The sequence below is a fragment of the Trachemys scripta genome, chromosome 2 (assembly GCF_013100865.1).
Source record: "Trachemys scripta elegans isolate TJP31775 chromosome 2, CAS_Tse_1.0, whole genome shotgun sequence".
Classification (NCBI taxonomy): Eukaryota; Metazoa; Chordata; order Testudines; family Emydidae; genus Trachemys; species Trachemys scripta.
Genome location: NC_048299.1, coordinates 62487675 through 62513061, shown reverse-complemented (window position 1 = coordinate 62513061; position 25387 = coordinate 62487675). Strand labels below are relative to the sequence as shown.

The 25387-nt window shown below is 42.5% G+C and overlaps 1 protein-coding gene across 2 annotated transcripts in view; it reads right to left on the bottom strand.

The window, feature by feature from the left end:
- The window catches only part of WIPF3 (WAS/WASL interacting protein family member 3), a 55139-nt gene that overhangs the window by 3530 nt on the left and 26222 nt on the right, over positions 1-25387 (bottom strand). For both annotated transcript variants that reach the window (XM_034760713.1, XM_034760712.1), the window contains exons 3-7: positions 9349-9481; positions 8110-8238; positions 3467-4189; positions 1501-1656; positions 440-541 (exon numbers count right to left, since the gene is read on the bottom strand). In XM_034760713.1, the coding sequence (XP_034616604.1) occupies positions 440-541; positions 1501-1656; positions 3467-4189; positions 8110-8238; positions 9349-9481 (1243 nt within the window). The remainder of the gene's footprint in view (positions 1-439; positions 542-1500; positions 1657-3466; positions 4190-8109; positions 8239-9348; positions 9482-25387) is intronic.

The window sequence follows — 25387 nt, the reverse complement described above, 5'->3', positions numbered from 1 at the left end:
CCATCTTTAAGCACTCAGGTTTGAAAACTTGGAACTGTCTTTTATATTCATATATAGCGATTACAGGTTCAGTATTAAACCACAATTCATTTCTGACGTCACCAGTTTATGAACACATTAAGGCTGGGTCAAGACCATGCTAAGTCGGCTTCCTACTTAAAGAATGTAATGAATACAATTAAACTGGTGGCATGTCAGCCATATTACTGTTTGGTCTTTTTCTATAAACACTTTATAATGAAAGATGATTCATTACTGTTATAATGAATCCCAAAGATACAATAATCATGGTATACTTTCAGTGTATCCTAGCAACTCAATCATAATTTCACACTAAATTTTTGCCCAGTGTTTATTAAAAATGTTGATGTGAATATAAACAATGTTGGAAAAACAGCATTAATCCTGTCATGCTTGTACAAGATTTTTCTACACTTACCTCTAGATGCCTTGCTGGGATAAATTCTCTGAAATGGCTTGAATTCATCAGGAGGGGGGAATTCTTCCACAGAATGGAAAATAAACTTAGACTCAAAGTCATCTGGAGAATTAAAAAAACTATCACTATCAGGAAAATAAATTCTGGCCACCATTAACAAAGCTGGATTATCACTGGAAGAAAATTGATGACCCAGTTAACTATTATAGTTGAAGTGCCTGACTGATATCCCAGTGACGTTTACAGTGGTTCATACTATGGAAAAACTCCATCTTAAGTGGAATTATCTGGTTAATTACCCCATTTTCGTTCACAACTGCACCATTCCAATATTAATCATATAACATGCCTGAGGCAACCACAGCAATTTTTTACAATGATTTTAGGACCAGGGATGTCCCTAGGGGAGTTCGGGGCCTGGGGCAGAAATGATGAATCTATCACTTCCAGGACCAATCACACTGGCCAATTGCACCAGCCCGCAGGGCCCCCCAAAGTGCGGGGCCTGGAGTGGTTTCCCCAATTCACCCTACCCAAGGGACGGCTCTGGTTAGGACAGTATTTGACAGTATTCTCACCTGGCTTTAGAGTAATGAAGCAGCTAGAAACAAAGATAAGAACAAACAGCCAACTCACCAAACCACAAAAAAAGAGTCCTTGGGAACCTCTGTCCTACATAATTTAATGGGGATGAAACCACTAGGGTTCTGTAGATATTACTCTAAAACCCAATATATTTTAATAGAAAGTTATTACTTTTGTATAGCATTTTGCACTGTCCTGTAGAATTTTACAACAGGTGTCTACTTTTCTATTCTATCAGACGGTCCAGAAACCTAATGAAAAGTTATAACTTGATTGTTGTATAAGGCTCTTCTACAGAGGAACACTACAGAGAATCTCTCTCATTATACTGCTTTTTCACAGAAGACTTCATGCTCACTGGACTTTCACAGTTACTGTAAGATTTGTGAGCTGGGGTTTTGGTAGTATGTATACTTATCAGGCTTTTGTGTTGAAATCTTTCAAGTACAGCAAAGAGAATATTTAGAAAATATTACCAATGATGTGCATGTGTCCATTTCTGTGCTGTGGATAGGGCTCATGTGCAGCTGGCCGCGATGAAACTTGGGTATATGGACACTTGCTCGTAAGCTCAGTTGATGGTGATCTTGCTGGAGGCAGCGGAGGCGGAATTAACTTCCCCGTGTTGCTTGCTTAAAAAGAAGCAGACAGCACATAAAGATACAGTAGTGGATGAATGAGTTCTTAAGACATTCCTTTGAAAAATGAACTGATTGGACTTTAGACCTGAGACAATGTTTAGTTCAAAGCCAAATGGCACCATGGCAGTAGGTTATTTTATAGCTGCCACATTCCAAGCATTACTGCTGTAGTGATTCTATCTATTCTATACTCATCACTATCTCTGAATACCTGACCCATTATATTTAAAAGGTGTTTCCTTTAGCTTTAAAAAAATATAGTCAATTAATTGCTCTCTCTACACATTGCTGCCAATATGTAAGGTTCAGACCATACCCTTTAACTGGCTTTTATTGTGGGAAGCTGCATATTTTTCATTCTCACAAACCCAATTTCATATTTTTTCAAACTGGCACTTCTGGTCTACAAGTAGCTGGATTTCCAGATGCAGTCTGCCCCTCTCCACCTGTATCCTCTCTAGGTCTGCCTGTAGATCTGTCCCCGATCCCTGTTGCAATGATGCATTTGGTCTGGATGGAACATGGAGGCTGTTTCTATCAACCTCTTCCCTGCTTCTCTCCACGGAGTTGGGGCTCTAAGATTTTTCCTGCCTGCTGGACTCTGTCAGTGGGCTGGATTTTCTTTGTGAACCTGACCCATCATTCCTCTTCCTCATCAGAATACAGCAAGTTCATTAGCTTTGCCTTTGTCTACTCTTCAGTGTTGAGCTGCCTTTCTCTACATAGCTCAACTAGCTGTCTTCTCTTCAGTTGTTCATAACTCATTTTCCTCTTTCTTTTCACTGTTCCTTTCCTGTAAAGACTACGCGACTTTTCTCTGTGCTTTGCCCTTCTACTCTTCTTTCACTGCCATTGGCACTTACAGAAATTCACATGGTCATAGATCTCACACACACTGCCACCCTATAGGTCACAGTTTCAGGGTAACTGCTCCTGTATTCCCCCTCCATGATCCCCAAAGGGCACCCACTTTAGGGTTCCAGTTCTCTGCTGTCACCTCTCTAGAGCAGAAACCTGCCTCTCACTCTGCTGACCAGGGATTTTAAGGCTGCACAGCTCCCTGCTTTACCCTGTGATATCTTCAGGGAGCCAGACTGCTAAAAAATGGCCAGTGCTTGTGCTTGGCTCTCTCTCATAGGGTCATGACCAGTGTATTTTCCACAGTTATAAGCAATCACATTTATTCTTGAGGTAAAAGCATTACAAAGAAAACATTAAAACAATAAAAGAACTTACATGCATGCTAAAAAGCCTACCAGAGATCACTCCAAACTAGGGCTCTGGTAGGTTTTAGTCTTTTGAAACCTACAACTAGGTTTTCCCCATGGTTACAAGCTCATCTATCTTATATCAAGAACCAAGTCTGGGCAGATCAGCCTTTTATTTATAAAAGTCTTCTGTAACAGGTAGTCAGCAGACAATGACCCTCTCCCTAAGGGAGTAGCTTCAAAAAGCTGGGTTTTTGCATAACTGGAATTAATCTCTCCCTAGGGATGCCCCAGGAAATCCATTTAATACTTATTGTCCCAAAGTTGGTTCCAACCTGCTGCACTGCTCAGCTCTCAGGAAGAGAAAACCAAGCACGGACTAGTTTTCTCAGCAGTGTGGCAGACAGACCCACAGCAGGAGCAACTGCTCTCACTGGGAACTCAGTGATCTATGCTCTCAAGTTCAGAGATCCTGTCTACACTTGCGGGCTAGATCCTGTGGCTCCTGTCTTCTCCTGCCACTGTAGCTCCCAGACTAGGGCTGTATTTTTCTGTAGCCTTGTGTAGTTTGAAAACTTTTTTTCAAAACTTACCTGCTCCTCTGCCTTGTCTCTTTTTCTGCACTGCTGCAGCAGGCTGAGAGAAGGGTGGGGCAGGGGGGAGAGGCATGGACTGAATACCAGGTTTTTGGAACAGCAAGTGTGGAGATTTGGGGGGCAGTGCGGGTGGAATGTCATGGCTGTTCACAGCGCTGTTAAAGCTAGGGGAGGGTGGCAGCGGCAAGGATCCCCTGGGTGAAGAAGTAGGAGGCAGTGGTGGTGGAGGCGGGGGTGGAGTTGGAGGTGGATAATCCCTCAAATCAGGCTGTGGGGGAGAAGTACTAGGAAAGTCAGTTGTTCTGACTGGCAATCCACAAGGCGGTGCCAGGGGCAGGGGAGGAGGTGGCAGGTACAAAGCTGTTGCTTGAACCTTGGCAGGCTTGTCACTCTGTGGAGGAGGAGGAGGTGGTGGTGGTGGTGGAGGAACCAAATTCGGGGGTGACACTTTTGCAGGTTTTTCCAGAGGAGAGGGAAGAGGTGGAGGAGGTGGGAAAACAAGGGAAGGTTTGCTGGAAACTGGCGGAGGTGGGGGAGGGGCAGGCATGCTGGGCCGAGCTGGTCCTGCTCGTGGCCCACCGGGTAGCTCCGATGGGTGTGCTGCTCTTGCACAATCAGGCAGACTTGAAACATGACTGCTTGCTTTGGCATTGCTGTTCAATGGGGCTGGAGACTTTGGAGGAGGCACTCGGACTCCAGGCAGCTGCCCAGCCTTGCCAGCTGGAAAACAAAACCACAAGCCTCAAGGTAGATCAGAGCCAACAGACCCTAGAATAGGCCAAACCACTATGTATGCCTCCAGATCTTGACCATTGAACTCACTTGGTATGCCAGAGGCAGGGGTGGGACCCTGGTGGATCACCACTAGGTCTCCATGAGAAATATGACCGAATGTGCAAAGGACATCAGCCTGATTTTACACTGTAGCTACCATCTCATTTGGTTTGGAACTTGTGTTTTTTTTTTTTTTTTTTTTTACTAATTGTGTTAAATAAAAGCTTTGCTCTGCCCTCAGTGCTAGTGGCACCATTGGGCACGTCAGGGTTCCTACCAGACACTGAACTTAATCTGAATTCTGTGACTAGAACCTTTTGAACCTCAGAAGTTTAACCAGCGACTAGCTGGAAACTCTGAATAGTCAATATAATCAATAACCACTCAATAAATCTGGTAACACTTTCCCATGCTGTGGAAAGCCCTGGGGACAAAGACATCCAGCCTGTTTAGTGCTAGGTAGCTAGAGTACTACCATGGTATTATCTGACCAGACTAAAAGAGGAATGAAAAGCAGAGCCCTTCTCACGGTGCTTGGCTCTAGGGCATTTAGATGGAATTTCAGCCACCTAGGAGCAAGGCCATTTCTCTCCAAAGCAAGGCCTGTTCCTCCAAACCAGTCACCTTTGTCAATGCTGTGGCCCACTGCAGATTGGACTTCGATAGTCCCCCTTTCATGAATCCCAGAGCCACTATGAAAAGGAGACCTCACCTTACTTATCACTACCTTGAGATCAGTGGGGTCCAACTAGTAAGAGAAATAACTGTGGAGTCCATGACTGCTGCAGACAGTGGTTGAGAGGCTTGGAATGAAATAGAGAGACCACGCCCGCCCCCCAAATAACCAGGCTGGGTTGCAAGGCTTTGGTACAAGAGACACTTGTTCATTTTCCTCTTAACGTTCTCCAGTTTATCAGCCATTTTAGTACTCCCTTAATGTGAGAGCCTGACAAACCTGAGGGGAAAAACTACTCTAGGGAAAATTCTGGAGGTCATAAGTGACAGCTCATGACACAGGCTTTCCACTCTGCACAAGGCAGAATGAGATGAAAAGACAGACAAGTGCCTTAAGAACAGCATGTGGGTTGGTACCCAATTCAGCATAGTTTTAAAAATTGCTCATGCCTGGTCCTGTCTGGCATAAGCCCTGGAGACTGACTTGGTCCACTCAGAAAGTTGCACTTTTAGAATATTCCACTTAGTCTGCCTTTTACAATGGCCAATAAAAAAAATGCAGGTGTTATTCTAATTCTCCTCTCTCAGCCTCTGAAGGCAGGTGATGCACATCATGGTTTCTTAACAGAGACTGGGAGGCCCCAGATTCATCACTTTGCAAATCTGGCTGCAGAGCTAATGTTATAAACCAAATTCTCAAAAACACCAACTCTGGTACAATACCTTCCTCTGCTTGCTGATCCAGCTCTGTCCCAAACGGCAATCATACTGGGAAAATCCTTCTGTATCAGTGGATGGGGAAGACACAATAGGCCACAGAACTAGTGTGGTTCCAATGCGGCGAATGTGCACACTTCAATTCCTGCACACTGTGCAGATGTGCTCTATGGGGATCCCTCCATCCCATGGATTTTTGGGGTGGGCCATAACAAAAAAGTTGGCTCCATAACTTTGTGGCTATTTCAGCCACATACACCAGGGCTATGTGGACACAGCAGGCACACAGGATGCGGAGTGTCTGAGCCTACATTAGTTCTGAAAGAGAAACTCCACCATTTTGGCACCCACAGCAGCCTTTAGTGATTAGGAAGCAGTTCTGTGACAAGCCCATTTACTGTTTCAAAAGGTCCAACTATCAACTACCATTTATTTTCCATTGATAAAGGCAATATATTTGAATCCATAGCTCCCCTAAACTTACACACACAGCCCCTGAGCGAGAAGATCAGTTTCAGTTCTAATTAACTGTCCCAGGACATTTTCACTTAATTGAGTAATTAGTTAATTGACACATTTTCAAGAAATTCAACTAATATTTTCCCCAGAGCTTCATATTACTAACACAATGCATCCAGAATGCATTACTGATCCTGGTCCAGCCTATTGCAAAACCATCAGAGGAAATGGAATAAAATCCATGTTTTCATGCTCAGGTTTTAATTTTAATTTTTAACTCCTGTCTCTAGGTCCAGCTAGGAAATCTCATAAAACACTTGTTCATTTTCATTCCTGGTTCAGAAAGGTTTGTCTTCTGACTGCCACAGGAAATTGAGACAATTTTGTGGTTTGTATTGGGGGAGCAATCAATTTATTAGTGGCTTAACCAATCACACAGTGACAATTTCAATTCCATATCGCATTAGAGAGAGAATGGAGTAAATGGAGACATGAAGCCCATTATCTGTGAAGATGACCCTTCTATAACCTATGGTGATAGTCTGATCACAACAGGGTAACCAGATACTGAAAGCCAACTCCTCTTATACCTGGAGAAACAGGTCTATATAAAAGCCACTAGAAAAGTGACTGAGGAAGTTCTGCAGGCTCTGGTTTCAATTTCTAAGTCCTTGTTTTAAAAGCATTAGGTGAATAATTCAATGTACCCTAAGATACAGTGTATATGATATCTACCCTTGCAGTTATGCCATGATTGGGATGACTAAAAGTGAACATGTTGTTGAGACCAAGCAACCTTCTAGACTCATTTCTCAGCTCACTTCTAATACTGACCTCTTAGGCACCATCAAGACCAGGACCATTTTTCAAAATTTCCCACCTTTACCAACAGCAGTTCAGCTGCATTAGTGTTAACAAGCTTGGGGTCAATTGTGCCTTAAAAGCAAGTTCTCTGAGGAAGATTAGGTGAAGTGGTACATAAAACAGTGGCAGCAACAGGCTCTCTGTCTACACTACTAGTATCCCTGGAGCTAAGTAGATCTCAAAAATTTTTGAGCTAAGTGGGAAATTTTTGGGAAATTTCTCCTGTGAAGATAGGGCCTTAGCATTCATTAACTCCCAAAAATAACCAATATTATAACAAAATAATTAAATATTTTATATAAAGACTACAAAACATTAACAAGAGCACAACTAAAGCATAACTCACACTCCTTTAGTGTTACCACCTTCAGCCCTCACACCACCACCCCCCACTTTTGTTACTGTGTCATGTCTTACTTGGGGCTTCCTTACAAACATACATTCACAGGAGCAGCCCTTATACACCCAAGTAGTTCTGTTTAAATCAATGGGACTACTCATGTGATGAGGGGGTATGGAGATTTAGTTCCTTGGGCCCCAGTCCAGCACAGCACTTAAACATGCGCCTAAGTATGCAACTAGCCCCATTCAAGTCAATGTGAAAGGCCCACATGCTTAAAATTAGATAGCTGCTTACGGCTGAAATATTCATAAAAAATTACTTAGACGCCCAACTCCCATTGACTACGGGCACTTAGTGAGATCATCAAAAGTGCCTATTGAAATCAATGGGAGCTAGGTGCACAGGCACTTTTGAAAATCCCACTAGGCACCTAAATACCTTTGAAAGCCTGGCCCTAAGTAATTTGCTAGATCAAGGTCTAACTTTGTAAGCTCCAGAGGGCAGGGATTTTTCTTATGTGCCTCCAAAGCAATATGCACATCTGTAGTGCAGTAGATTTGAGGAACTGGATTAAAAGCATATATTAGGCAATTTTTCTTATCATTGGTCTGGAGGGTTTACTATTTAGCATTTAAAGGCAGAGGCACAGACAAGGAGGATTCAGGTGCACATAAAGAGCTGTATTAGTTTGGTGCCAAAATAAAAGGTTTAAAAAAAATAAATCACAAAAGCTACATGGAATGTTTTTATTTCACATTACAACCCCAGTTTCATTAGTCTGTTCTTTCCTACAGAAAAGCGCTCTTACCCGTCATGTCTCTTTGGCCAACCGGTTTCAGCATGGGAAAGCCACCTGCAAACAAGCCCCCCAACGATGGTTGAGCACCACTTTTGCTGGTTGCTGGGCCATCTCCATCTCTGTTAGGTCCTCTGGGTTCTGTTACAAGGAGAGAAGGAGTTTATAGATGTGTTTTGTTGTCTACATTCAGGCTTTTCAAATGGCTAACACCAGCAAACAGCAGCCTCTGATTTTGTTGTTTTAACATATACAGCAAGGAAAGTTACTGAGGGTGCAAAAGAGCTAACTTTACTATTTAACCACATCTTAGAGCACAGCACCCTCTGGTGCTTCAATAATGCTAGGACATTTTAGTCTAGTATTCAGGCATCATTTTGTGATGAGCTGTTAAACTATCATTAAAAAATTGAGATTTTAATCTTTCATACAATTCTGAAGAGTAGCTGACACTGAAAGAAGTCACTTGTAATCTCTTAAGAAAGCACTATTTTCGCTGGGTCCAGCTGATCTGCGCATCACTTCCCCTGTGGATCAGCCTGGTATCCAGCACAGATTAAAGCTGTCACACATGTGTAACACTCTTTCCTTCAGTGTTAGAGGTGCTGGAGAAACTTCTGGCAACCCGCCAACAGTTACTCAGAAGCCTGGAAGTGGTTTGTGTGAGAATGGAATGACCCACAGGTGTGTCTAGAACCCCTAGAACTCATTTTAAAACTATTTTTTACCTTTTACATTTAAAATCAGTTTTCCAGGGGTAATTTAATAAAAATAATGCATTTGTAACTAAATGGAAACCTGTGCTAGGCAGACAATAAATGCTCTTGTTTCAGAGTAGCTGCTTTTAGGATTTATCAGATAAATAAAACAAAACATGGAAGGAAAAAAAGATCTCCTAATTCTTCCACAGTCGACAAATTCTCTTTTGAACATTCTCTTCTAGAATGTAAGCTCTTCGGGGGAGGAGTGTAAATTCAATTTTGACTGTGAAATGTCTACTGTAGTGCACTTAAGGTGCTAAATAACAAATCTAGAACCTATAATTTAGAGTGGGTTCTAAATTTGGCAAATCAAGCTCTCCCTGCAGTAGTTGTGCATACTGAAGTTGGCCTTAGACAAACGTAAGGCCCTGACTAATTTTGCAGACCCTTAGTCATACAAGTGGTCCAATTGGCTTCTACAGGACTACTCAGGCCAAGAGTTTGGCAGGCCTGGGCCCCTTGTTCAGACTTGACAAAGCTGCACACTTACTTTCAATCTGTGGTGCACTTCGGTCATTGATTTGGGTAACTTTCCTTAAGCGAGCCCCTTGCTGAATATCTGCTAGCAATGCACTTCGATCTTTTTGATCTTCCTTTCTGAACTTTGGGGGCTCTGTACTTGCCTGTTGAAGATAACAATATTAGACAGTGAGGGAAAAGCTGAGAAAGGAACCACAAGAAATAAACTTTAACAGAGTAAATCCAGAGTGAAGCAAGCATCTCAGGCAGCTATCTTGAAATCTTTATTACTGTGCCTTAAATTATATACATTGGAATTAACACAACAGTCTTCAGACACACAAAAGCTAGGAAATTGCAAGTTAATGGGGGCTGTACTGGCACTGTTTAATTTCATCTGAACAAAACAAGGGATCCACTTTCATTTCAGTCTGACCTCCTGGTAAATGAGCTATCAATGTTCCTGGGTGTGCTTGGCACACCCGCCTCCCTCCCCCATCCTGTAATTCAAACACGGAGGGTACATAGGTCTTTTGATTTTACCTACAATGCTTTGTGAAAGGAAGATTTCATGAGCAATTTCAGAACACAATTCATTTTTTCCTGTCTTTCTCCTTCCTCGTTAAAAAAGACCATTTAATCATAAGCATTGCAACCTGTAATACTGATATGATCGCAATAGAGCATCTTGTGTTTAATCTGGATGATATGATAATTCAGACATTTGAACTGGGGTTTAAGTGCCTCTGTATTAGGGGATTGCATAGATTTAAACAGTTTAAATAGATTGCTTTAAAAATCAATTTAGCTAAACAAACAATATTCTAGTGTGTTCAAGGCCTAGAAGCGTAAAGAGAAATCATTGTCTTGGTATGAGCACGTCCACACTAATATAAAATCTTGTTTTTTTTTTTCCTTGAATATTCTTTAAAAATACGAGACTCTCCAGAATAAAAAAAAACCATAAATCTGTTCTGATTTCAGATGTTTGGCAATTTGGCTTTTCTTCAACAGGTAAAAAAGGACACAGTGGAGATGTCCAAAGCCAGTGTGTGGGTGGCACTGGATTGTCCTAGAACATGAGAATCTTCAACTCAGCGCAAGTCCTTATAGCCAAGTCCAGAGCAAGTTATCATAGCCAAGTTATCCCTCCTAAACAAAAACACACAAGACCCTTTTATTTAGCAGCCTATTATTGCTCCACTTTAACTTTATACTTACTCTGGCTCAAACGTCTCACTCTCTTAAAAAATGTTATTTGAGAATTGTGAAGATGGAAAACAAGACTGAAAATGTTTAGAAGCCACTATATGATCAGAAATTTTACCCAGCTAATTTAAAATATAATTGATAATTGCATTTTATTGCCTATTTTTATCCTCTATGCTTTAAAAAATAATAATCTGGATTTGTAAATGTCCATGAGGTGGCACTCTTAGGTGACAGTAATGTCTGTTACATTCCTGCCATCTGATGTAAAAACTCAGCAATAACCTTGTGACTGACACTGTGACCATATATTCTTCAATAGGGCATTGAAAAAGTATAATCATTTCTCGATAGTTCCCTAATTTACATAACAGTTGTGCTTTCCCACATGCTTTAAACAAAGTTTAAATGTACAAGCAATATATCATTCTGGTTATCAAGACTCTGAATGGCTGACTGATATAAGCAATGTTATAGGGTACATATCAGTTGGAATTTATTTCCAGTCACTTTTTCCTTAAATATTCACAATACTTACTGTGACAAATGGACGAACCATAACTGAAGCAAATATATCTTGCCTTTATCAAAAGCTTTTCACCAGTATCTTCAAACTTCCTTCTCCCCGCTCCCACTAATAATTTAGCCGTAGCCAGTCAATTAGGATCTAAAGCCACTTGATCAAGACTGTTAGGTTTAAAATTAGATCCAACAGCTGTGTTTTTGTTTCTGGGTTCATGTGTCCACATATTACGCCACCTGTCCGATCTGCCTGCCTGCTCCATTCTTGTGAGCAGATAGGGTATTGGAATATTGTGTATTTCAGTACACAATCTGTAGTAGATTAAATTTGTCACAATGATCTCTGACACAGTGTTCCTCTAATATAAACAACTGCTAAATAAAATGTGTGTGTGTGAGAGAGAGAGAGAGAATGTCACACTACACAAAGAGGGAATACTTCATTTTGCAAATATAAAATGTATTGTTATAGGCTAGAACTGTAGGAATCTTCACTTTAACCACTCCCCCTCACACTCCTGTAGTTTTATATCCTCATATTGTACATTTATATATAATCTTCATGGCCAGAGCAGTTGATGTGTCTAGTGATTGATTATGCTGTGCAGCAGCTTGATATGGATTCTCTTTTTCCATTACAAGGTCAAGACGGTCTGCGAGTAGCAGTGTTGCTTGGCTGCACACCTGTGAGAACTCTCCTAGGGATTTCTTGTTTCCAGCATTGCCCACACCTACGCTGTCTGTGACATTTTAATAGTGCCAGTGAGTGCTGGTACCCTTTAGCACAAGTATCCCAATCAGGGCAGAAATACGAATTTACACCAGCAAGGAAACCTGCTCCAATTGATTAGCTGTAGACAGACTTTTCAAACATCATCTCTTCAGTACTGCACAGATATCTGTTAAGGAAGCAGAATTAGCCCGGGATTCACTGTCATGTTATTTATACAGAATAAATAAATTGTGTAAGCTGGTGCAGCCAGAAGACAGAAATGAACTCTTCATTGGGGTTAGACCTTCAATCTTAAAAACACAGAAGTGTCTTGAGCAGGAAGACAAATACATTTTCCTTGGCAGTCACAAGGGGAGCAGAGGTGCAACATAAAGGGTATCATTCTTACAAAGTACTTCTCTGCACTAATGGGGCAACTACATTTACAGAATAGGAAATGTTTCAGTCCTTCACTGAAAATCAAAAGGGAAGCAGACAAGAATGTGAAGATCGTTTGTTTTACTAAATGCCAGAGATGCCTAAGGTAACACAGAATGAAATTAAATTGGTTGGTTCTCATTTCCTTGGTAACCATCAGGTTATTGCTCTATTATTTCACACAAAAGAATGTCGTGTTAAATAATTTGTTACAGAAATAGAATAAGTCACATGTGCAGTAGCCTCAATTTAAAGAAATGCTTTATTTTTCACCTCACTGAGCTTCACCATATTTTTCCCTTACATGTCATAGAATTGGAAGGGACCTCGAGAGGTCATCTAATCCAGTCCCCTGCACTCAAGGCAGGACTGAGTATTATCTTCTAGACCAGAGGTTCCCAAACTTATTTGGCCTACCGCCCCCTTTTCAGAAAAAAAATTACTCAGCGCCCCCCTTTTCAGGAAAAAAATTACTCAGTGCCCCCCTGGAAATCTACCTTCTTTAAGTGAACAAACAGAAAGATGCAGTGACAAATTTGTGTTCTTTTACGTATCTATATTTCTACCAACGTCCTACAATATAGTAAAGAAAGATGTGTTATTAGAATATCGCCCACGACATCAGGTATACAGTGTTTTTTGCGTAAGATGGAAAAAGACAACCAAACTAAAATACTAATGAAACTAATAAACTGGGTTTTGTTCTTTGCTCAGCATTAGATATATGTATTTGATATTAAACTGTCAAATATCAAACTAAATTTATCAAGAAATAATTAAAAATAATCAATATGCAATTAAAAATCAGTTAATAGTTTTAATTTAATTTGCCCTTATTTAAATAATTGTTCCTTATTAACACACACCTTATTTACCAATTAACACAGATGATTCGATAGATATAAATAAATGTTAATAGTTAACAGTTTTTTTACGATTTCATTCCCGTTTTCGTTAATATTGTAATAAAAATATGACAAATATATTGACTGTACACTTCAAATAGTACTGTACCGACACAAGCCTGCTACGATTTTATTATTAGTAAGCACTAGAGACACAGAAACGTACGGTAGATATGTAAGAAAATGTATAAAAATACTCACGTGTAAATTGCTGTTTTATTGAAACAACAATAATACAATTTGCTTTGTATGTGATCCGTAATCCGTGAAGATCGAAGGTATTGAATATGAATAAAAAATTTTAAATACTTATTGAACTATTGTTAACTGCTTTTTATACAATTATGAAACAATCTAAATTAGATTTCATACATGTCGCCTATTTATAGTATCGTATTGTAAACAAGTCATTACACGCACATATTCCTGCCGATGCATGCTGGACTTCCCGACAATGCGCGACACGCTCGCCTGCCAACACTTGCTTGTTAAGAGCTGTTGGCGGACTTGATACCTGATCGGTTATAATTTGTGAATTTATTTGGAAAATTAAAGTAATCACTACAACTTTAACTCTATGTTACACAACAGATGAAACATGTACGAACGGTTTTTCAAAATGTTCTTATATTCTTTCTTTATGCTTCCACCGCCCCCTTATTTTTATTCAACGCCCCCCAATTGCACCCGAGGCTACTACTGCCCCCCTGGATCGTTCCAGCGCCCCCCAGGGGGCGGTATCGCCCACTTTGGGAACCTCTGTTCTAGACCATTTCTGACAGTCCAACCTGCTCTTAAAAATCCCCAATGATGGAGATTCCACAACCTCCCTAGGCAATTTATTCCAGTGCTTAACCACTCTGACCGTTAGGAAGTTTTTCCTAATGTCCAACCTAAACCACCCTTGCTGCAATTTAATGTCCTACGATTACGCCACCTAAACTTAAGCTGGTAAGTGCAGGCCATGTTGTTTCTGCACTGACAGCTGAAGAAGTGAGGTTTTTACCCACGAAAGCTTATACCCAAATAAATCTGTTGGTCTTTAAGGTGCCACCAGACTCCTTGTTGTTTCTGCATTGGCAGACACTATTCATGTGGTTATTTTAAATCCCCTTTGTTATACAGGCTTTCCTGCCTACTGTACCAAGTACCCCAATATTCATATCCCAAAATTTCTTTATTGCTGGATATTGCATAGGATGTAACACATCCAATCAGATCATTGGTTCACATCTATATACTAAGGCAGAAGCCAATAGTGGATACTTCAGATGATCCTTCCTGTGTAGATGTAATATATACTTAGACTTTTGTAAGGCTGTACCACTTTCTGTTTCAAACAATTAGCAGTATACAATATCAATAAAGCACACATGAAATGGATGAAGAACTGACTGAAAGAGCTCAAAAAAAGTAGCAGTCAATGAGGAATCATCATCGAATGGCGGAGTTTCTAGCAGGGTTTCACAGGGATTTGTATTAAGACTAATGCTATTCAACATTTTTATCAATGATCTGAAAGTGAACATAAAATCACTACTGACAAAATTTGCAGATGACACAAAGATTAGTAGAATGGTAAATAATAAAGATGACAGGGCAGTCATACAGAGCGATCTGGACTGCGTAGTAAGCAGGGCCCTTCAAACAAAATGTGTTTTAATACAGCCCAATGTTAAGTGTTCCTAGGAACAGGGAATCCAGGTCATCCCTGAAGAATGGGTGACTGTATCCTGGAAAGCAGTGCTTCTGAAAAGGATTTAGGGGTGATAGCGGACAAGCAATTCCACATGAGTGCCCAGTGCAACTCTGCGACAAAAAAGGAGTTAATGCAACCCTTGAATTATAAACAGGGGTGTAGCAAGTCAGAGCAAGGAGATGACTGGTGAGAATGATACTGCATACAATTCAGATGTCCACAAACCAAAAAAGATATTGAAAAATTGGAAAGGGGACAAAAAAAACAAAAACAAAAAAAAAAAGCAGCCACAAATAAAAGGTTTGAGGGCTGGAGAAAATGCTCTTACAATGAGAGACTTAAAGAGATCAACCTGTTTAAGCTTGTCAAAAAGAAGACTGAGATATCACTTGATTACATTGAAAATAAGTACTGTCACTGGGAGAAAATACCAGACACTAAAGGGCTCTTTAATTTAGTGGAGAAAAGCATCAGAATTAGGGCTGTCATATGATTAAAAAAATTAATTACAATTAATCATGCGATTAATTGTATTGAAAAGGAGTGTGACCAAAGACAAACAGAAATTTTACAGGTACTGCCTCCGCCATGTCCTGAGCTGGCAGGGAAAACAGGAGGGTTTCTGTGATCCAACCCGTCACAGTTTCCCTGCCAGCTCAGGACTCCAGCACCCTGTTTTGCTGAGCCAGACACCCCGTCTACTCCAACACAGACCCAGGGTCTGAATTACTTTTTCCCCAAAGCTGCAAGTTTACCTGAAAACAGCTCACAGAAGTGTGCTTGTCTCTAGCACTCAGATGCTCAACTCCCAATGGGGTCTAAACCCAAATAAATCTGTTTTACCCTGCATAAAGTTATGCAGGGCAAACTCATAAATTGTTCACCCTCTATAACACTGATAGAGAGATATACACAGTTGTTTGCTCCCCCAGGTATTAATACATACTCTGAGTAAATTACTAAATGAAAAGTGATTTTATTAAATACAGACAGTAGGATTTAAGTGATTCCAAGTAGTAACAGACAGAACAAAGTAAGTCACCAAGCAAAATAAAATAAAATGCGCAAATCTATGTCTAATCAAACTGAATACCGATAATCTCACCCTCAGAAATGCTTCAGTAAGTTTTTTCTCAAGCTGGACACCTTCCAGGCCTGGGCACAATTCTTTCCCCTGTCACAGCTCTTGTTCCAGCTCAGGTGATAGCTAGGGGATTCTTCATGATGGCTCCTCTCTCCCCTTTGTTCTGTTCCATCCTTTTATATATCTTTTGCATAAGACGGGAACCCTTTGTCCCTCTGGGTTTCCACCCCACCCCCCTCACTGGAAAAGCACCAGGTTAAAGATGGATTCCAGTTCAGGTGACATGATCACATGTCACTGCAAGACTTCATTACCCACTTGCCAGCGCACACATATACAGGAAGACTCACAGGTAAACACAGCCATCTGCGGATAATAGTCCTTGTTAATGGGAGTCATCAAGATTCCAAACCATCATTAATGGCCCACACTTTACATAATTACAATAGGCCCTCAGAGTTATATTTTATATTTCTAGTTTTAGATACAAGAGTGGTACATTTATACAAATCGGATGATCATACTCAGTAGATTATAAGCTTTGTACCTTACAAGAGACCTTTTGCATGAAGCATATCCCAGTTACATTATATTCACTTATTATCATGATTTTATAAAACCATATAGACTGCACAACGTCACACTGTCACTGGGAGAAAATACCAGACACTAAAGGGCTCTTTAATTTAGTGGAGAAAAGCATAATAAGAACTAGGGCTGTCATGTGATTAAAAAAATTAATTACAATTAATCATGCGATTAATTGCCCTGTTAAATAATAGAATACCATTTATTTAAATTTGTGGATATTTTCTACATTTTCAAATACAATGCAGAATACAAAGTGTACAGTGCTCACTTTATATTTATTTCTGATTACAAATATTTGCACTGTAAAAACAAAAGAAATAGTATTTTTCAATTCCCCTAATAAGATGAAAGAATTAGAGCATGAGGCTGACCACAAATAAAGTTGGAAGATGCAATTTTGAGGGAGTTAAGAAGCCTAAATCCTCCCATGCTGACTCTTTCTGAAAGAAGATTTCCAAGGGCCCATTCATGATGGAAGTCTACTCTATGTGCCACCACAGCTACACCATAGCCATGTGAATCATCTCTCTCTCTCTGATTTACTGATTTATCTCACAGGGGTGTGGTCAGCATAAATACTTGAGAAGTGCTCAGATTCTATAGTTATTTAAGAGTAAAAGGCATTTAGATGTTTGAAAGATTCTACCAATTATGGTAATATTAGTTATTTTAAAAAAAGGAAAATTGTGCTAGTATTTTTCAAACTCCAAGACACAGAAAAAACAGACGCAGTCCTCCCCTCTAGAGGGATCCCATCAGCCTGACCCTCCTCTTCTCCTCTCAGGTGCCCCCACACCAGTAGCCTTACCCTGTCTGCTCTCCTCATTCAGGAAGTGGTGCAGGCAGGGAACTGGAGGCAGTTCAAGGTCTCGTTGCCTCTTACCTTTTCCTGAACCTCATACCCATTCTCTCCCAGGAGCCTCAGGCCTTGAAGGAGCCCCCGCTACCCTCCAGGGCCGGCTTTAGGGCGATTCCCCTGAATCGGGCCCTGTGCCCTTGCCGCCACCGGTACGCCCTACCGGGGCGGCTGGCTTCCCGGGGGGCAATTTAAAGGGCCTGGGGCTCCCAGCAGGAGCTGGAGCCCCAGGCCCTTTAAATTGCCACGAGAGCCCCACTTCTGGAGCCTTGGGATAGGGCTGCGGGGCTCTGGGAGCTATTCAAAAAGTCCGGGGTTCCCCTTGCTTCTACCTCCCTGGCCCTTTAAATAGGCACTGGAGCCCAGCCATTTCCCCAGGGCTCCCTCGGTTATTTAAAGGGCCGGGGCGGTAGAAGCAGGGGAACCCCGGGCCCTTTAAATAGCCCCCAGAGCTCTGGGGTAGCGGGGGCTCCGGCGGCTATTTAAAGGGCCGGGGCTCCAACTGCCACTGCCGCCCTGGTCCTTTAAATAGCTGCAGGAGCCCCGCTGCTTCCCCAAGGCTTCCACACCTATTTAAAGGGCCGGGGCGGTGGAAGCAGGGGAGCCCCTGCCCTGCCTGCAGCCAGCCCCTGCTGCACCCCCACCTGCACCAGCCCTGCACCCCCTGCCCTGCCCGCAGCCAGCCCCTGCTGCACCCCCTGCCTGCACCAGCCCTGCACCCCCTGCCCTGCCCGCAGCCAACCCCCGTCTCCAGCCAGCCCCTGCTGCACCCCCTGCCCTGCCCGCACCAGCCCTTGCTGCACCCCCTGCCCTGCCTGCAGCCAGCCCCGCACCCCCTGCCTGCAGCCAGCCCGTCTCCAGCCAGTCCCGCACCCCTGCCCTGCCCGCAGCCAGCCCCACACACCTTGCCCTGCCTCCAGCCAGACCCTACCTCCAGTCAGCCCCTGCCCTGCCTCCAGCCTGCAATGTAAGTAATATATAATTTTGTTATTATTTATATAGTTATGGAAAGTAAATAATACATGGAAGAAATGAAAGGGTTTTTTTACGTGTTTTTTTTTTTTTTTTTTTAAGTCATCCCTGCTGGGGCCCCGCCGAAAATGTTCGAACTGGGCCCCGCACTTCCTAAAGCTGACCCTGCTACCCTCATCCCAGTCCCCGCTCCTGACCCTTCTCTGCTGGTAAGCCTCAGGTCTGGCCCTCTTCCCGATACCCAGTGCTGAGAGGAGCTGCTGCAGTTTTAGCAAGTTGAGGGCCTGACCTGCAGAGTGGGCCCCAGGTGCTGTCCCAGTGTGCACCCTTCTTAGCCACGTGGCGTGCATGCCAGAAGTTACACGCTGCATGGACACTGCCGCACGTGTTTATTGCAGGTTACAGAGAGAACATTAGTGCCATGGGGGAAAAAAAGGGCCCATTTTCACCAGCAGCTGACAAGACACTACAAAAACAGGCCAGGCCGGTTAAAAACAGGCAGGTGGCAATCCTACCATGGTACCTAGAAAAAGAGGAATTCCTTCTTGACTCAGGTGGGTATTTGGTTTGGGCTGGGTACTTTCACTCTGTTGATTTTGAAATGCATTCTTGATCTAATTCTCACAGCAATTCAGGGTAGAGTTGTTCTTAATAAACAAGCCAACGGTCCAGCAAAAACATATCTGCAGTCTTTTATACCACACAGTTCCTAGACAGCCTTTGACAGAGAGGTGGTCAACAGCAGCTGTACCAGCACTCTGATCACTGGATAACTAATTATATCACCCCAGAGTAAATCTGAGGGGGAAAGCTGTGCCTCACTGATAGATTGGGGATGGGCAGGAGAGAGCTATTAGGCTAATTAACCCACTAGCCCAGAAAGAAGAAAAGCCACAGGAAGGAAGTGCTCAGGGGGGAAGGGGGGAGCAGGAGAGATCTTTCAGGGGGAAAGATACCATCTGTCCCGTCCCCCCCTTGGCTAAGTGAGCTAAGGACTGTATGCTATTGTAAATACAGAGCTGCACAAGTTTGTCAAGGTGGGGGGAAAGAATAGTGTAAATAAATTGCACAAGGTATTTGACCAGAAGAAGCTCTGATCAGTTTGTGGCTAGAAAAGAGACAGGAGCAGGCTGATACACAGCTGTGGATGTCAGAGTGGCACTAAGAACGCCTGTATGCACACACTGCTGTAGTAGTCTTTGTACAAAATATGCCTTGTGAGATATCATTTGAAAACAAATAACTCCCTGATCATTAATATTCTTGTAATATTCTTGTATGTATACCACATGCATTAAGAGTTATGAATATCTCTCACAGGCTTGGCCTGTAGGGCTTTTCTTGTTTTAAATTAACAAGATTTAAAAGACGTCTGGAAAAAGGATTAGTTTAATGCACTTAGAGTTCACAAACAGATATATACAAAGAAAAATAAAGGAAAACAAATCTAATATGTAGATAACTTGTGTTCAAAATGTGCCCGTCCCCTCTCTTTCAGTAGACATTGTACAAATTAAAATGTAGATGGAAAGCACATTCAATGTATACTTTACTGACAAAATGGTTTATTGGGTCTGTTAGTGCAACAACAACACACTTGGTCGACGGCAGGTGGGATCGAACCTGAACCTCTACTGCATGAGCTAAAAGCCATATGACTGTTAGCTAAGGCTGTAGAGCAGTGGTTCTCAAAGTTTTGTACTGGTGACCCCTTTCACATAGCAAGCCTCTGAGTGCAACCCCCCCTTATAAATGAAAAACACTTTTTAATATATTTAACACCATTATAAATGCTGGAGGCAAAGCGGGGTTTGGGGTGAAGGCTGACAGCTCACGTAATAACTTCGTGACCCCCCTGAGAGGTCCCGACCCCCAGTTTGAGAACCCCTGCTGTTGAGCAAACTCATTAATCTCTCTGTAAGTAGTCTTGGTGCCACTAGATAGCACAGAGCACCACACCCAGAAGGCGTGTGGGTTACATACTTCCCCTAGCTGAGGAAGCGCATCCCGAGCTTCACAGACTTCCCAGTTGCAATCCCAGACGAGCCCCCACTTGTAACGTCGACAGATCCCGGTCGTTGGTGGGTGGGATCAAACCTGAGACCTCTGGAGCAAAATACATGAGCCTCTACTGCATGAACTTAAGGCCAGATGGCCCTTAGCTAAGGCTCTAGAGCAGAGTCATTAATCCCTAAGTGGTCTCGGTGCCACTAGAGGGGACAGAACACCACACCCAGGAGGTATGTGGGTTACCTTAGGGTATCGGCACTGTAACACTTTATTGTGCTGACCTAAACAGAACCTGCATCAGCATGGCCTGGCCAAGGTGCTTTCTCCTTCACCTCAATCTTCCTCTGCAATGGTGAAGAGGAGATAGGGACTACTATTAATTTTAACTTGCAGCTATGTCTAGAAACAGGATTTTCCAGCACTAACTGCACTTGATGATAGGGACTTGCTTTCTGTAAGACCCACGTATTCCACGTGAGACCCTTAAATGTCAATGCACCCAGTTCTCACTGCCCTGCACCTTGTGTAGTCATTCACACAGTGCACAGCAGGTGTAAAACACCACCAAATTAGAATGGTAGTATTTTGCACACTTTACATAATTGTAAATGACTACACATTTGGAAAGCAGTGGAGTGCAGGCGCTTAGCAGGAGTCAGAACAAGATAGAAGATGTACATAGATAACAAGAACATCTAGCATTACAATAATAATAAAAAAAAAAAAAAACACCACATGTTTTGGAAGGTATATACAGACTCCACCCCTCCCATCCTTGAGGTCACAAGTCAACTTCTAACTAATGGGGATCAGGAAGAAACTTTGCTTATAAGTAGTTTAGTCCATCACTGCCTGCGGCAGGGTTGCACCTTCCCCTGAATTACCTGGTACTGGCACTGCTAGAGACAGGATATTAGACTAGTTTGACCACTGCTCCAATAGGGCAATTCCTGTAGGAATCAGACACAATGTATTTCATAAGCTTGTTTTTAAAAACATCTGTCAATTTCATATAAAGTTGGGAATGGGGTGCCTGGACAGTCAACGAAAAATAAAATTCTATTTTTGTTATCAAAAGGAAATAGACTATTTAAGGTATTGGGGTTTTTGGGAGAGGAGTGGGGTGCAAGGGTAGTTGGAGATCAAGAATCTGAAAGCATGCCCAGCGTTTGTGCTACATAATGCATCTTTAGTACAGCAGGCGATATAAGTAGCGCTGGGCAAGAAATGATTTTCCCATTCCATAAATATTTTTGAGATTTTGGAAATGTTTCTTGTTCTATCTCAGTTTCATCCTGATACCTTTCAATGTTTTTTGTCAGGGGAAGGGAGAGGAAGAGAGAACAAGACACACATACATTGTCCGCCAGATTCAGAGCAGGGACCTCAATTCACGTCTCAGGTGAATGCCCTAACCACTAGGCTATTGGCTGTTCTGGGCCGTGGAACTGTCTCAACCAAAAATTCCATCCTGGACCTAAGAAATCTTGCAATGAATGTTTTGTCAAAACGGACCCTTCCTAGCGAACAATTTTGACAAATTAGCATTTTCTGACAGAAAAACAATTTAGTTGAAAAATTCCTAACCAGCTCTAATCATAAACATGCTCAAGTCCAGTGCAAAGCCCAGAGTACCTCAAACTTGATTACTAGATCATAATTACACTGGAGTGGAATTTACCACTCAATTTCTTGCAGCAGTCTGCCCAGCAGGCAACAGTATTTATTTATGGTTTTTTTTTTAATACAGAGAATCATCAAACTGGCAGTTAGAGCCATGCGACGAAGTGTGATTACAATGAGAAAAGCCTTTTTAAAAGCCCTATTCCTAGTGGGCATAAAATAGACTAGGAACAGAGAGAAAAACAGTAAGTCATTTTTATTGCATTGGTTTCAAATATGCAACAGGTTTGCTTTAACTCTTTGCTAGGTTATAAAAGAATCTCAAGAAAAAAAATAAACTTCAAACAAATATAAATAGCTCAGTTATGCTTAGTAGAAAGCCATTTTAAAACTCTGTTTACTAATGGGAAGGTTGGTGTATGTGATTTTGGGGTTTACTATTCACATTAGCGCCCTGATCTCTCAAGACACTGTGACCTGCATGAAGCCACACTGGCTTCAGTTGGGCTCCACCTGCACAGCCAATTGCAGGATCGGGGGGGGGGGGGGGCTGTTTATTGTACTGCTATTCTGCAGCACGGGCCGAAAGTAATTAATTCTTGGCATTCAGTTTACTTTAATAAACACGGCAATCTCTGTGTAAACACAGTCCTCTAGAAAGTTAAGCTTCAAGCACTACCCATGTGAGGAAATGCTACCACGCAAACATTCTTTCAAATAGAGCACAAGTGAGGACACAGCCAGATAGCTTCATGGTAGGTTATTATCCACAAAGAACGACACAGCCAGTTTCATGCCATCTATGCTCAGCTCAATAGTTATTAACTATGGCCTCACTATTAATCATGCAGAAAACTCTAATCTGATTCTACCCAATTTAAAAGGTCATGCAATGTGTGTACTTAGGTAGGTTGTGTCTACCCTAGACTTATTTCTCAAATTCTCATCGCTGTACTCATGGGCGGTGGGTATAATAGGCCAGGGGAGGCTCTGCTGTGGCCACCAGATCCCCACGTTCCAGGGTTTGGCGGCCAAGTTTTTGTTTTATTATGCCCCATGCATGTTCCAGGGTGGCTGAGGAGGCACATACCACCTCCTTAGCCACCCCGGAACGTGCCTGGGGCACATCAAAAGCGTCTTAACAGGTTGGGTCCGGGAAGGGGAGGCATGGCGCGGCTTCGGCCAGCCTGGGGCTCCTTGGGACTTCGGCCAGGCAAGGGGGAGTGCTGCAGGCTGCAGCCAGCCCGGGGCACCTCCAGGCGAGGCGGGGAGTGCTCAGGGCTTTGACCAGCCCAGGCTTCCTGCAGCCGAGGGGTCACTCTGGGAGGGGGGCTTGTGGCTCTATCTGCGGGGGGAGAGGGGAGAAGCAGGGGGTCTCGGGGCTCCGGCCGTGGGGCGGAGCCAGGAGCTAGCCTCCCCAAAGGGGGGCTCCACCCACTACCCATGGCTGTACTTTCCCTTGGACAGAAGATCTTGTCTGTTTTCTGGATCAGAAAGAAGGCCCTGAGTCAGTTTGTATAGCAAAAACCATTTCTTTGTCTGTTGGTCTCCAGAAACCCCAGTTTAAACCAGTATATGCTAGCTTCCCCAAGGGTGGTACCTCTCTCGAGGTGTTTACAATCTGAGTGATTCTCCTTAATCACCACTCAGTGCTCTTAGTTCCAGCCAGAGCTGTGGCAACCATCCACCCCTGGAGTTTCACACAATCCTTGGCACACAACAATACATAAACTTAACACAATATGGTCCCAAAGATACTGCATGTGGTTGCAATATCCCGTCACAATAGCCATGGTGGGAAACAGAAAGGAAAAAAGTAGCATAGACAAGGCTTTAACTGTCTGCAGCTGGATCTGAGCACTCATTTCCATCATCACTCCTACTGCTGCCACCACCACCAGCACACACCAATCCAGTTAGTGAAATCCTCCTCCTGTAACATGGATGCTGCACAGTCAGACAATATGAAATATTGTACATCTTATTTCAAATCTGGATCAGCTCTGCAACAAGCAAAATGTTGGGCAGATTGAGGGATTATGGCCAAAATTCTCAAATGTGAGTGTTTAAATGTAAGCATCTAAATCAGCGGTTCTCAAACTGTGGGTTGGGACCCCAAATGGGGTCACCAGGGCTGGTGTTAGACTTGCTGGGGCCCAGGGCTGAAGCTTGAACCCCACTGCTTGGGGCCGAAGCCTAAGGGCTTCAGCCCTGGGTGAGGGGGCTCGGACTTTAGTCCCCCCGCTGGGGTGGTGGGGTTTAGGCTGGCTCAAGCTTTGGTTCCCCCCTCCTGGGGTCATGTAGTAATTTTTGTTGTCAGAAGTGGGTCCCAGTGCGGCCGGGGGGCGGCGCTTTTTTTTGCTGCTTGGGGCAGCAAAAAAGCTAGAGCCGGCCCTGAGTACAGTCAGTCAATCTCAAGTCCTCCAAAACCATGAGTCAGCCTGCCCCTAACCCCCCAAAAAATCACAAGATTGGTTTAAAAATCTCTTGATTTTTAAAAACAATAAATATTAAGGGTTTTTTATTTGCCTTTTGGTTTCACATTATCAAGCTTTTCTCCACATCTATGAGGGCTAGCATTCCCTCCCTCCCAGAAAGATGAGATTCTCATGTAATGACATAATTCCAGGAGCTGAGACTTGAAGAAAAATGCCAAATACCACAAGACTCAAAATTAAGTCATGAGAGTTGGCAACACTGACTCTGTATTTGCACAGCACCTAGGGGTCCTGGTCCATAATGAGGGCTCCTCTGTACTACAGTAATACAAGTACATAATAACAGTATCTCTGACCTCCTACAAGCATCATAATTTAATCTAGGCCTACTCTAAAGAAACTATATGATTCACCTTGTCTGGCTACCTACACAAACACATTCTAAGTTTTTAAATGACCTTTTGTATCCATGAAAAACTCTAATCAGTTTAAGGCTAGGAAAAAAAGAACATCTTTTCAGTTTCTTGTACCATCACATTCCAGCAATGTACAGAAGTTTAACTCAAGGCATTGTGTGGGATTTTTTTTTAACTGACAGGTTGTAAGAATAGTACCAATTGACTGGCTGAAATCTATTGCAAATTCCACCAATCACAATTTGCACCTGCAGTATGTGTATGTATTGCAGATGGCCTAGTGGTATTTCAGTGAGTTACACTCAGCAAAGTTATGCACAAGTCATATGGATGAAAAACTTATGGCCGTTCTGGTTTGGAATGCTTTCTATTAAAGTCAGATGTTAAGCATGATGGAGGATATTATAAAAACAGCCTTGTACAGAACACAACTGCTTAAATGAAGTGTGCTTCCTATCAACAAAGTCAGCATGATCCTAGTTAACATATCATTCTAGAGTATTATCACCTATAAATATATGCAGTACATGTCCTTGTACCAGTCCAGACAGAAATAAATTGAGCAATGTCATCTTGGCATGGTTTTATCTTTGTA